Here is a 14750-nt window from a genome sequence, read left to right on the forward strand (position 1 = left end):
GGGAGGTCTCGGCCAACACTTGAAGGCCTGGGATGGTACTTGTAGATTGTCTTCAGTTTGACTTTCCGACTTCATGTCAGTGTTAGTAACATTGAGTATACCTGGACTCCATATTAAAATATCAATTTAAGTGTCCGAATAAAAGTATAAAGTTAGGGACTTCCCTGGTGGTCCAGTGGCTGAGACTCTGAGCTCCCAGTGCAGGAGGCCCAGGTTCGACCCCTGGTCGGGGAGCTAGATCCCACATGCTACAACTAAGACCCAGAGCAGCCAAATAAATAAATAAATAAAATTAAAAAAAAAAAAAAGTATAAAGTTATATGGATAAGGAAAGATAACAACGGCGTTATAACGGCATGCTTTGCAAAAAGATCATTAAAGTTTAGCAATTTAAAATTACGACTATAATTGGAACTTGTATTACGGATATAACTGTATTAATTTTAATCGATGTAACTGAGAGACTGTCAATGTTTCTACTTAGGTCTTTAGGAATACAAGCAAGCTTTATGAAGCTTCAGGAACTTCAACTGTAGGGGGTTAATAGCACAGCAATTCTGAGAAGAAAAGAAAGGCTAAACTTTCTGCCCCAAGGAAACTGACTTAGTCTGAGAAGGCAGATAGGGAAGGGGGACCTGGACATATGAGGGTGTCCAGATAAAAATCAGAGCAGAGGGCTCTGTGATTCAACATAGTATTTTCTAGGTTCATCCATGTTGTATCCTGTATGAGTATTTTGTTCCTTTGACACCTGAGTAATACTCTATTGGATGGGTTTTTCACATTTTGTTCATCCATCAGTTTTTAGACATTTGGATTGGTTTTACTTTTTGGCTGTTGTGAATAATGTGTCTATGAATTTTCTTGTACAATTTTTTTTTTATAAGCATAGGCTTTTTATTTCTCTTGGTTATATACCTAAGAATAGAATTGCTGGATCATGTATTTACTTTTGTGAAGAAATTCCGGGCTGTTTCCCAAAGTAACTGTGATTTTTGCATTCCCACCAGCTTTGTACGAAGGGTTCCAGTTTCTCCACATCTTTGCCTCTACTTGTTATTATATGTTTTGTTTTCTATTATAATAACTTACTTTGTGTGAAGTGCTATCTCATCATTATTTTAATTTGCATTTCCCTAAGGACTAATAGTGTTTATCATCCTTTCATACACTTTACTGTCTGTGTACCTTTTTTGAGAAATTTCTATTCATGTCCTTGGTCCTTTTTTTGATTGGGTTATTTGTCTTTTTCTGAGATTTTCATATATTCTAAATATGAGTCCTTTATGAGTTCTGTGATTTGTAAATATCTTCTACCATTCTAAGGGTAGTCTTTTAATTTTCTTGATTGCACCCTTTGAAGATTAGATTTTTAATTTTGATGAAATCCATTTTTTTTTTTGTTTTTTTGGTCACTTGTACTTTTGATGTCATGTCTATGAAGGTTTTGCCCAACCCAAAGTCCTGAAGACTTTCTCCTATATTTTTTTCTAAAGATTTTATAATTTAACTCTCACACTTAAAGCTATGATCTATTTTAAGTTCATTTTTACTGTGTGAGATAGAGGTTCTGTTTTATTATTTTGAATGTGGATAGCCAGCCTGTTGTCTCAGGAACATATTTTTTCCTCACTGGATTGTCTTGACATTGTTGGGAAATCATTAAGGAGTTTGTGTGTGTATGTGTGTGTGTGAAAGAGAGGGAGATTGTAGGGTGTAGTTGGGAATGAAATATTCTGAATGTCTAAATGTTATGTAAGAAAAGATCACCTGGCAGCACTGATCAGGTTGAAGAGGTCTGGAGGTGACAGACAATGCCTAAATCCAGGGAAAATAAATGTCTAATTACTGCTTTAATTTGGAGGAAAATTGCTTAACTAGATTCTATTGAGTATAGCTAGAAGACAATGAATTTGTTCATAATTGGTTTTCTCTTCCTGAAATTGATGACAAAGTGTAGGTGGAAATTTAGGATAAGTAAATCACGATGTATAGCCAGATCTTTTACTCTCACATCTTAATGAAGTCTATTCAGAAGAAAAGGTAAAATTAAGAGATGAAAAATACGAGTAAGAAGAGAAATGTGAGCTGATATTCAAAGGAGCCCACTGAAGAAAGATATTTCCAGGGAAAGCACCTTGAAGGAACAGAGCAAAAAGCCAAAAAAAATAGTTCAAGAGAGCCTTGATATTAAAGAAGACCAGTATCTAGCAAGGAATAAATGCAAAAGAAGGATGATATCTAGCTCAGGAATTAGCTCAAAATTCATTTCATCAAAAGCTCTTTTTAAATGTGAGGATTAGTAAACCAAAGAGTTTATAACATTCCATTCAATACAACTTGCGTTTTCTTCGTCTGAATTGTTTTTCTTTTGAGAATAGCTACTCCAGAATTTCAAGGTAGAAGTTACACTGCTGCTTTTAGAATGTCTTTTTATCTTTCGGTTCTCCTAACAAGTTTTCCTTGATCTTCCTTATTTCCTTCACCTTATTCCACATTTTTGAACCCCTACTTTATTCAAGCCCAATCCACTCACCCCCACCCCTTAAAAAGATATCTTCGTTTGACTTTATAGATTTGATTTTTGCACTTGAAATTCAATTTATCACAGAGAAGTTAGTGAAAGGTGAAATATCTGCTTTACAAATAAACTCTGAGACCCCCAATTTACATTTGTTTGCCTAAAATTAACTGGCAGGTCAGGTAATGAATAGCTATTGTCCTGTAATGTACCTGCTCATCTATTTCCTATTGTGTGTATGTGTGCGTGTGTGCTAAGTCCCTTCAGTTGTGTCCGACTTTTTGCAACCCTGTGTAGGGACTGTAGCCCATGAGGCTTCTCTGTCCATGGGATTTTCCAGGCAAGAATACTGGAGTGGGTTGCCATGCTCTCCTCCAGGGGATCTTCCCAACCCAGGAATCCAACCCAGCTCTCCTGCATTGCAAGCAGATTCTTTACCGTCTGAGTCACTAGGGAAGCCCATATATGTAAACACACACACACACACACACACACACATATGTATGTTTTATATATATATATTCTTTTTTTACATTCCCCTCCATTTATTATGAGTTAATTAGTGTGGTTCCCTATAGGTCCTTGTTGGTTACCTATTATATATACAGTAGTGTGTATATTTTAATCCCAAATTTCTAAGATTGGTTTTTGCATTAAGCTATTGGATAGACAGTGAAGCTGTTCACAAGGTGAGGAATTACAGAGACAAAGCAATTTTCTGGGGGGGAAAATGCACATTTGTTGTTGCTGTTTTTTAAACCAAACTAGCATATCTTGAATGTCATTCAGATAAGATTAAAAAACTGTGTTCCAAGTAAAGTGTTACCACTAGATTTTACTATAGATTTGTGAGTCAACACACTGTACAAGTGTTCAAGCCACAAAATGCAATTATATCCCTAAGGAGTTATGAATGGAATGATAGGAAACAAGAGGCTGAAGAATAACACATTGAACTCTTCAAGGCCAGGGATCGTTTCTGTATTCATATGTGTATATCTACAGTGTAGAATAATGTACTAATTATTCAGAATTAGCTTGTGGAAGGAAGTACATGACTTCCTTTTCAGGGATCAGATCACAGAAAGAAAATAATATAGACTCCTCTTTTTCTCCTACAAGCCTGTCAGGCTCTACAACCTGGAGTTATTAATTTTTTAATCTTCTCATGACCCCCTGTTGGTTCACTGAAATAGTCTGCCTGGACCCTGATCTTGCTTTTATGACTGCAATACTAAACCTTTCTGAAAGGGGGCAGTGTTCTGTGATTTCTGGACTGAGCCTGTTTTTCTTTTCTCCCATAGGAGGGAAAAGTGTCCCAGAAAGGAATATATGGATGGGTTGGGGTGGGAAGTGTCAGCCACTTTGTCTTGTGAACTATATCACAGTTCACAGTGAGCCCTTGTGGGAATCATAGGGTCGTGAAGATGCATTACTGAGCAGTTAGCAGATACAGGTCACTGAGCTGAGTATTAAGGATTCATGATCAGCAGGAGTGAGCAAGTATCTATGGTAAGTAAGTTTGGCATGTTCTCAAAGTCAGTGGGGAATGTGGAGTAAAAAAGAGTCTCGGGATTGGTGATTCTTCTTCTGTGTCCTCACATTACTTTTATTACTGAAAACTTGGTTTTTGGGCTACAGGAATTGCAGTCTGAGCCGTTAAATTCTGCCTGTTGATTTCATCATTGGGGTGCTTTGACTCACATGCCTTTTCAAATCCTGAACTGGTCTGTGGTGGTGGTTTAGTTGCTAAGTCGTGTCAGACTCTTGTGATCCCATGGCCTGCTAGGAGCCTGCTAGGCTCCTCTGTCCATGTGATTCTCCAGGCAAGAATACTGAAATGGGTTGCCATTTCTTTCTCCAGGGGATCTTCACAACCCAGGAATCAAATCCGGGTGTTTTCTGCATTGCAGGCAGATTCTTTATCAACTGAGCTATGAGGGAAGCCCTATTCTGAGGGAACCACTCTGGGAGTTGTAGTATTATGACCTAAGCTTTCCATCACTGTCGAAAGAATTCAAGTCTTGCCCTCAGGCCATATAAGATCCTTAGATCATGGAATTTCTAGAGTTTTTCCATACTTAGTCACTCACTATAAAAGCCTCTCCTGTGGAATTATTGCCAGGCTAGTGAGTTTGTCCTTCTCTGATTTCTTTTAACTCTTCCTCTACTCACCAGAATGGCAGGGTGATTTGTCCTCTATGAAGCTTTGGCTTTAGTTGAGGAGGCAAAGACTGTATGTTCCTTTGAACTATAGGAAAGACTTGAAACAAATTGAACTCTAGAATACTGAGAATTGTACTGCACTTATTATATCCAGAGAGTTAAAGAAGTAAAACCAGGACAGATTGATATCTGATACAATGGTGTGCTAGTGTGGTATATCAGTTATCTCCTGAGTCAGACTTAGGAGACAGTAGGAAAAAAAGGTCTCTCTTTTTAGGTAGTATATGGTATATAAATTATATTTCAATAAAGTGCTAATTTAAGTTTAAAAAAAGAAAAGAAACTGGGTTCCTGCAGCAAAAAGAGAAAGAAATGTGAGCTGCTGGCCTCTCAATCTCCTCTTATCTCATGACTGAATTCCTTTATTCAAGGAATTAATGCCTTAATCCAAGAAGCTGCCTCTCCCATCCCGTTTAGCTTCCTGGGTCAGAGTCTGGTGGACTTTACACAACCTTTACACAACCACTTCATGGCCAGGGATCAGCTTTTCTATGCTTTCTCCACAAGCTTGGGTTACAATTTAAACCTGCAAAATTCTCTACTCATCTCTACCCAACATCAGCCAACTATTGAAGTCTGGTGGGGGAGGCAAATCCTTTTGAAGGGAGGGTGAAGGCCGCCTGGCTTCACTTACCTATACCTGCATGTGCAGAAGAGAACAGAAAGTAAGAAAAGCTTCTGGGGCTGGGAACGTCGCAGGAGGAGCCAGAAAAAAACCCTATAACATCAATTCAAATACATTCAGTCATTCCAAGTCTAGAACACTGCACCACCAATCAAAGTGGGAAGAGGAAGAAATGTGTGTCCTAAGCAAGAAAGAACTGTATCAGGATTTTAAAGAACAGTGCATGCGTGTGTGCTAAGATGCTTCAGTCTTTTTTTTTTTTTTTTTTTCTGTTTTCTTTTTTTTATTATTATTATTATTATTATTATTTTTTCCAGTGGGTTTTGTCATACATTGATATGAATCAGCCATGGATTTACATGTATTCCCAATCCCGATCCCCCCTCCCACCTCCCTCTCCACCCGATTCCTCTGGGTCTTCCCAGTGCACCAGGCCGGAGCACTTGTCTCGTGCATCCCACCTGGGCTGGTGATCTGTTTCGCCATAGATAGTATACATGCTGTTCTTTTGAAATATCCCACCCTCACATTCTCCCACAGAGTTCAAAAGTCTGTTCTGTATTTCTGTGTCTCTTTTTCTGTTTTGCATATAGGGTTATCGTTATCACCTTTCTAAATTCCATATATATGTGTTAGTATGCTGTAATGTTCTTTATCTTTCTGGCTTACTTCACTCTGTATAATGGGCTCCAGCTTCATCCATCTCATTAGGACTGGTTCAAATGAATTCTTTTTAATGACTGAGTAATATTCCATGGTGTATATGTACCACAGCTTCCTTATCCATTCATCTGCTGATGGGCATCTAGGTTGCTTCCATGTCCTGGCTATTATAAACAGTGCTGCGATGAACATTGGGGTGCACGTTCTTTCCCATCCTGTGGACCGTGGCCTGTCAGGCTCCTCTGTTCTTGGGAGTCTCTAGGAAAGAACATTGGAATGGGTTGCTATGCCATCCTCCAGTGAGGATCTTCCCCACTCAGGGATCAAACCTGCATTTCTTATGTCTCCTGTATTGACAGGTAAGTTCTTTACCACTAGCACTACCTGGTAAGCCCCATTAAGTTATACACATCATTTATTATTTGTATGATATTGATCATGTTATTTAACTTTTTTATTAAGTTGAGATTCACAAAACATAAGATTCACCACTTTACAGTGTGCAGTTTAGTGGTTTTTAGTATACATGGGAAGCCCTTAAAGATTAGTAGGCTTCAATAATGCAAGAGGCCAATTGATAGTGATATTGAGGTCTCAGCCTCAGTGATCTTTACTTTTCCATCACAATTTAAGCAAAACATGCTTACTCACCAATTAAAAATAATTAGGAGAACTGAACTGAAGCATAATTGAGGTGTGTTTAATAATAAGTTAAGCTTCCCTGGTGGTTTGGTGGTAAAGAATCCATCTACCAATGCAGGAGCCACAGAAGGCATGGGTTCAGTCCCAGGGTGGGCAAGATGCCCTGGAGGAGGAAATGGCAACCCACTTCAGTATTCTTGCTGTGATAATCCCATGGACAGAGGAGCCTGACGGGCTCCAGCTCATGAAGTCACAGAGAGTCAGAGACAACTGAACACAGGCTTTTGCTGTGGAGCACAAGCTTGTGTGGAGCACAAGCAGCTGGGCTTCAGTAGTTGTGGCACATGGGCTTGGTTGCCTACAGCCTGTCCCGATCTTCCCAGACCAGGGATTGAACCAGAGCCTGCGGCATAGCAAATCAGATTGTTAACCACTGGAGCGCCAGGGAGGCCCTCAGAGATTTTTAAATGTACTTAATCTTGATATTTCAAAATTGTATTTGTTTGAAATCAATTATTGTAAACATTAGGTTAAAATGTTAAACTAAAATTTTTGATTCTTATTTTCTTCTTTTTTCTCATTAGAAAAATGAAATTGGAGTTTATTGCATGAAATATATAATACATACACATATATATATATTATATATATATAATACATACATACATATATATATATAATACATACATTTATATATATATATATATATATAATCAGTTCAGTTCAGTTCAGTCACTCAATCATGTCTGACTCTTTGCGACCCCATGGACTGCAGCACGCTAGGCTTGCCTGTCCATCAACCAGTTCCAAGAGATTACTCAAACTTGTGTCCATCAAGTCGGTGATGACATCCAACCATCTCATCCTCTGTCATCCCCTTCTCCTGCCTTCAGTCTTTCCCAGCATCAGGGTCTTTTCAAATGAGTCAGTTCTTTGCATCAGGTGGCCAAAGTATTGGAGTTTCAGCTTCAACATCAGTCTTCCCAGTCAGGACTGATTTCCTTTAAGATGGACTGGTTGGATCTCCTTGAAGTCCAAGGGACTCTCAAAAGTCTTCTCCAACACCACAGTTCAAAAGCATCAATTCTAATCAAGACCACCTTATATTAATTATGAAGTGACGAGCTATTGAGTTGGATGAGCTATTAATTAAAGCAACAATACAAGTAAAGCTATTTTGTAAAGCATTTATTATATGCCAAGTACTATTAAGTTATATATATGTGAATATATACATATATGTATATCTCATATACATACTATATAATATATATTTCTCATCAAATCATTAGAAGAAAAGTACTATTAGTATTTTCTTTTAAATATGAGAAAGTTGAGATATAGAGAAGTGAAGTAACTTGCCCAAAGTCAAAATAATATACAGAACATTCAGAATTCTAACGAAGATCTAGAACCCAAAACTCCTATTTTCTCCTCCACATGAAATGCTAATAATTTCTTTCTTTAACTCTCATTATATTGTCTTTAGTATGCCGAAAGCATTGTGGAAAGAAAAATGAACCAAACATTCATTGAATGCTTACTATAATAAATATATTTTCTAGTAGTCATGTATGGATGTGAGAGTTGGACCATAAAGAAGGCTGAGCGCCGAAAAATTGATGGTTTTGGACTGTGGTGCTGGAGAAGACTCTTGAGAGTCCCTTGGACTGCAAGGAGATCCAACCAGTCAATCCTAAAGGAAATCAGTCCTGAACATTCATTGGAAGGACTGATGCTGAAGCTGAAGCTGAAACTTCAATACTTTGGCCACCTGATGAGAAGAACTGGCCCCTTAGAAAAGACCCTGATGCTGGGAAAGATTGAAGGAAGGAGGAGAAGGGGATGACAGAGGATGAAGTGGTTGGATGGCATCACCAGCTCAATGGACATAAATTTAAGCAAGCTCTGGGATTTGGTGATGGACAGGGAAGCCTGGCATGCTGCAGTGGCAAAGAGTCAGACATGACTGAGCTATTGAACTGAACTGTTTATATCATCTTCATCTTCTTTACAGATGAATAGGAAATGAAGTTCACTGGGACTATGCAACATCTAGAATTCATTGAATAAGTAGTAGATCCTGGCTTTAACTCACTATCCTGGCACCTAGCACAGTTTTTTCTTCTACTTGACACTGAATCCCAGGGCTGAGAAGAGCTCACTCAAAGAAGAATAAATGTTGAGCATAAATGTGATGTTAAAAAATCTTTAAAATACAAATTTTCTGCACGTAAACACATAATACATAATTGCTATGTACAGGTGCTTATGTTTGGAGCAATGGTGATAGAACCTTTCAAAATAACCTCTTTCCTCAAGGAATGCATTATAGACAGGGTATAAAGTCACCAACTTTAAAAAAAAAAAAAAAACTCTAATAAAAAAGAAGAAAAATTCTCAAGACCCAACACAATAGATGAAAAGAGTAAAGAATTTGCCTGCCAAAGCAGGAGATGCAAAAGATGCATGTTTGATGCTTGGATCAGGAAGATCCCCTGGAGGAGGAAATGGCAACCCACTCCAGTGTTCTGGCCAGGAAAATCCCATGGACAGAGGAGCCTGGCCGTCTACAGTGCATGGGGTTGCAATGAGTAGGACACCACTGAGCACAAGACATATAACGAGTTATTAAAGAATATGTAAGTCTCTGTTTTATATAAGAGTAGGTATTTGACTTATTTTAATTGTGAGTATAATTTTCAAATACAAAACATATTCGGATGGGAGAGACTACTCTGTTCCTATACAGTTATCTACTTTTTGAGAAAAGCTTTGTCTGGAACAGGTAAAATGGCCCAGGCTTATTTGATAAAAGTTTTTGAAATGGTATTTTCTTATTTGAAGTGAAGTGAAGTGAAAGTCACCCAGTCATGTCTGACTCTTTGCGACCCCATGGACTATACAGTCCTTGGAATTCTCTAGGCCAGAATACTGGTGTGGGAACCTTTCCCTTCTCCAGGGCATCTTTCCAACCCAGAAATCGAACACAGGTCTCCCGCATTGCAGGCTTCTTTACCGGCTGAGCCACATTGAGAAAGAAAGAAAGAAAGTGAAGTCACTTAGTCGTGTCCAACTCTTTGAAACCCCATGGACTACAACCTGTCAGGCTCCTCTGACCATGGGATTTTCCAGGCAAGAATACTGGAGTGGGGTGCCATTTCCTTCTCCAGGGGATCTTCCCAACCCAGGGATCGAACTCTGGTCTCCTGCATTGTAGGCAGACGCTTTACTATCTGAGCCACCAGGGAAGCCCACATTTAGTTGATGATAAATGGATGTGTTTACTTCACCTACTATGATGCTGTGTTAGCATCTCTGAACTTGGATATTTAAACATGGGTAATTATGGACATGTATAGCTGATAATAAAAATAAATATCTGAAGGGACTGTGAATTTATAAGCATGACAGTTCTCAGGGGTTCCCATTGTGAGAAAGATGTTGAACTGGGAAATCTAAATGAAAAAATTATATGTGTGATTAATTATCACATCAAGGAGAAAATGAAAGTAGATACAGAGAATAGTCCTATTTATATGGTAGATTCCAGGTAAGTTATAGCATTTCCCCTAATTAGATTCTCCTTGAGTTAGAGGGGAATCGAGTTATTTGAATAATAGATGGAAAAAAGGGGGTTGGGTATTACTATAGATTTCCAAGTCAAATGTGGATTTGAGTAGAACATGTATTTACATAATTGAAATATGGATTATAGTAACATAGGGATAAATGGAAGATGTAGAGATGAGGAGAGGTTGAATATAGAATAATTAATATGTATAGAAAGGAATTAAGTTGAGGTCAAGTTGGGAGCATTTATTTAAATTCTTTGACAAGATTTGAAAACATCTGTTTAGCCCCTTCCAAAATCTGCTTGGTCCTCACTCCATAAATAACGGGATTGAGCATAGGTGGGATGACCACATAGAGGTTGGCCAGGAGGATATGGACATAGCGTGGGATGTGTCTCCCACCAAACCTATAGGCAAAGACAGAAAAGAGGGCAGGGATGTAGAAGAGAAGGATGACACAGATGTGGGAGCCACAGGTGCTCAGGGCTTTGGACCGGGCATCTTGAGAAGAGAGGTGGAAGACAGCTTGGAGGATGTGAATGTAGGAGACAGCAATAAGGATGATGTCCAGGCCAGTGGAGAGTAGAGCAGCTGCCAACCCATACCAGACGTTGATGGAGATATCAGAACAGGACAGACGGGCAATGCCCATGTGCTCACAAAATGTGTGCGCAATGATATTGACCCGGCAGTAGTGCAGGCGCTTGAGGAGAAAGATAGATGGAAACATGATGATGAAGCTGCGGGCCAGTGTGGCAGCCACGATCTTCCCAATGGCTGTGCTGGTGAGGATTGTGGCATATCTCAAAGGGGAGCAGATGGCCACATAGCGGTCAAAGGCCATGGCCAGGAGGACTGCAGACTCAGCCACAAAAAGGAAGTGGATGAAGAACATCTGGGTTAGGCAGCCATCAAAGGAAATGTGGGTAGAACTTAGCCAGAAGTTGGCCAGGGCTTTGGGCATGGTGGATGTGGAGAGTAAGACATCAGTACTGGCCAACATGGACAGGAATATGTACATGGGCTCATGCAGGCTTGGCTGGGAGAGGATGACACAAATTAAAATGCTGTTGCCTGCCAGAGCAGCTACATACATGGTGCAGAAGGGGATGGAGAGCCAGATGTGTAGGTGCTCCAGCCCAGGGATGCCAAGAAGGAAGCAGCCCACCAGACGAGTATCAGAGTTGTTCACAGCAACTGCGTTGTTAGCAGACAAAAAGGCCATAATTTTCTGCAGAGATCTCACCTGTGCCATAGGGGAAAAATAGCTTCAGACTTTATATTTATTAGCAGAGTGCACATAAAGGTTTGCAATCAGCCACAAGGTCTGCATACACTCACAGATCCTACAACCACGATGGCTTTTGCACACATGCATATTCTCTATAGAAAATCACACCCAATGTCTGTGCAAAGTACACAGCTCTAGACCCTGTCCACAGACAATCTCAGTATCATTATTCAGACCCTCTACCCCATTCGGCTATAAGACTTTCAGGCATTTTCAGAGTTTGAAAACACTGTGGCTCTGAAGTGTGGTGCTGTCACCTAGAATATGAAGGAAGGTGTGGAGCTGTGGAGCTGTGGAGCAATGCTTCTCAAAGTGCCATCCCCAGGCCAGCATCATCGGCATCACCAGGGAACTTGCAGATTCTTGGACCCTACCACACACCTAATGAATCAGAAACTGGAGCAGCAGTCTCTATTTTATCAAGATCACAAGGTGATTCTGATTACAGCTAACATTTATGAACCAATGCTGTTAAGAATGTCTTTACTTTCTTCCCTCTTTAGTCTAGATGTCTGTCTCACAGCACTGATAACTTCTCTGTCCCAATTAGTTTCTGCTGCATTCTCTGTGAAAATACTGTAACTTCAACTAAATCTAACTGGTGCTTTCCTCAACTCACATGGTTAGTTTAGTCACTTATTCGTGTCTGACTCTTTACAACTCCATAGATTGCAGTACGCCAGGCCTCCCTGTCCAACATCAGCTCCTGGAGCTTACTCAAACTCATGTCCATTGAATTGGTGATGCCATCCAACCATCTCATCCTTTGGCATCCCCTTCTCCTCCCACCTTCAGTCATTCCCAACATCAGAGTCTTTTCAAATGTCAGTTCTTCATATCAGGTAGCCAAAGTATTGGAGTTTCAACTTCAGCATCAGTCCTTCTAATGAACACTCAGGACTGATTTCCTTTAGGATGGATTGTTTGGATCTCCTTGCTGTCCAAGGGACTCAAGAGTCTTCTCCAGCAACACAGTTCAAAAGCATCAATTCTTCGGTGCTCAGCTTTCTTTACAGTCTAACTCTCACATCCATACACGACTACTGGAAAAACCAAAGCTTTAACTAGTCAGGATGTGAAGAAAATGACACAATCACATTGCGTCATTTAACATGTTAGATGTTAACATGTCTCTAACATGTTAGACCTCTTGCCCCCCTCAGTCCTATTAAATTATTCTCACGACTATAAAACTTTTAACTGCTGCCCAAATTCTTCTCAGCTGAATGTCCCTCCTACCTAACTGAAACTTAAAGACTGTCAGGAGCCAACTCTTCATCTTATTCCACTCCTGTAAATTTGTCTTATCTCTATAAGTGTCCGTGTCTCCTTTCCTCCACTCTCAGAGGAAGTGGCGATGATGTCTCTTTTGCATTTCAATGTCTCCTCTCTTAGAGCTTTATTTTACTTTACCTAGGCATGAGAAAGCTCCCTTATCTATGTATTTGTTTATTTATTTATTTAGAAAGTACAAAGACATTATAAATCAATTATATTTTTATACTAGCAGCAAACAACTATAAGACTAAATTGAAAATTTTCTTTTTATATTTAACTCAAATTTTCAAAGCCTCTGCACTAAGAATTGCAAAATATTGCTAGATTTTTTTTTTAATGTGAATAAATGGAGAAGTATAGGGTTTCCCTTGTAGCTCAGATGGTAAAGAATCTGCCTGTAATGCAGGAGACCCTGGTTTGATTCCTGGGTCAGGAAGATCCCCTGGCAAAGGGACAGGCTATCCACTCCAATATTCTTGGGCTTTCCTGGTGGCTCAGACAGTAAAGAATCTGCCTACAATGCGGGAGACCTGCGTTCAATCCCTGGATTGGGAAGATCTCCTGGAGGAGGGCATGGGAACCCACTCCAGTATTCTTATCTGGAGAATCCCCCTGGACGGAGGATCCCAGCAGGCTGCAGCCCATGAGGTCGCAAAGAGTTGGACATGACTGAGAAGTGTCCCATGTACACAGAATGGAAAACCCAACCGATTGTTAAAACATCAATTTTCTCAAAATAAATATATAGCTTTAAAATTTAATTTTCCAGCTTTATTGAGGTATAATCAACAATAAAATGGTGTATATTTAAGGTATACAACATGATAACATATGTATACAATATGAAATGATTGCTACAACCAAGTTAGTTAACATATCCATTACCTCACACAGTTGCCATTTTAATTTTGTGCCTTATCTCAAGTAATTTTTGTAACAAGCTGGATACACATACACACACACCAAAAAATCCACAAAACCGTCATAAATATATGCATATGTGGGGCTTCCCTGGTGACTCAGATGGTAAAGAATCTGCCTTCAAGGCAAGAGACCCAGGTTTGATTCCAGGGTAGGGAAAATCCCCTGGAGGAGGAAATGGCTGCCCAGTCCAGCATTCTTGCTTGGAGAATTCTGTGGACAGAGGAACCTGGCAGAAGAAGGTAGGAAAGAAGGTTGATTCAGAGACTCCACCTAATCTCTGAATCAACCTTCTTTCCTACCTTCTCAGGGACTTTGTTCCATCAGTTATCCCTTCTCTTATTTATCAGTAGTTACTCCTGATTTCCTGAATCATTATTATTTATGAACATTCATATATTTTTAGTCTTTAAAGCAACAAAAAGCTTAACAGCTACAGGAAAATTTCTTATTCACCTAGCCTGTCTCACTACTTTCTGCTCTGTCTCTCTCCTTTTTTTCAAAGTCACACTTTTAATTAGATGCTTCTTTTGACTTTGATGCCTTTACCCTCCACTGGTTCTTCTCTTGCCCCTGACCTTTCTTTCTAGTCCTCATGAAGGGCTCCTCTGTCCCTGAAGGAGGATTTGGTGTTGGTACTTTCTATGGTTGTCTCTATGCTCCCCTTGCTCTTCAATCTACCTGGCCAATTTTGTCACATGCCTTAGCTTCATTTACTCCGCTTGTGATAAGAAATCCCAGATCTATAGCTGCCATTTAAATTGCTTTCCAGGCTCCAGATCTAATTATTCGAAGACCTCCCAACTAGTATCCTGGTCTTTAGTCCTTCTAGTCTCTGAACCAGTCTCCATAAATAAATTATATTTCCTAAAGATAATTTTGAGTACTCTGCTTAATTGATCACTGATAATAATTTCCCATTGCCTAACAGAATCATGGTCTTTGCTTTCTCCACTGATACTGGTCAAGATGCATGTCTCTGAAGTGCCTCTTCTTTCTTGGTGGTCT

At 39.6% G+C, this 14750-nt stretch overlaps 1 protein-coding gene across 1 annotated transcript; it reads right to left on the bottom strand.

Annotated features, from left to right (window-relative positions):
• Positions 1 to 10496: 10496 nt before the first annotated feature.
• Positions 10497 to 11507, bottom strand: LOC133053950 (olfactory receptor 52B6). The gene has a single exon (XM_061138448.1). The coding sequence runs from the start codon at positions 11505 to 11507 to the stop codon at positions 10497 to 10499; it is 1011 nt and encodes a 336-aa protein (XP_060994431.1).
• Between the last annotated feature and the right edge of the window lie 3243 nt (positions 11508 to 14750).

The sequence above is a fragment of the Dama dama genome, chromosome 1 (genome assembly GCF_033118175.1).
Source record: "Dama dama isolate Ldn47 chromosome 1, ASM3311817v1, whole genome shotgun sequence".
Lineage (NCBI taxonomy): Eukaryota > Metazoa > Chordata > Mammalia > Artiodactyla > Cervidae > Dama > Dama dama.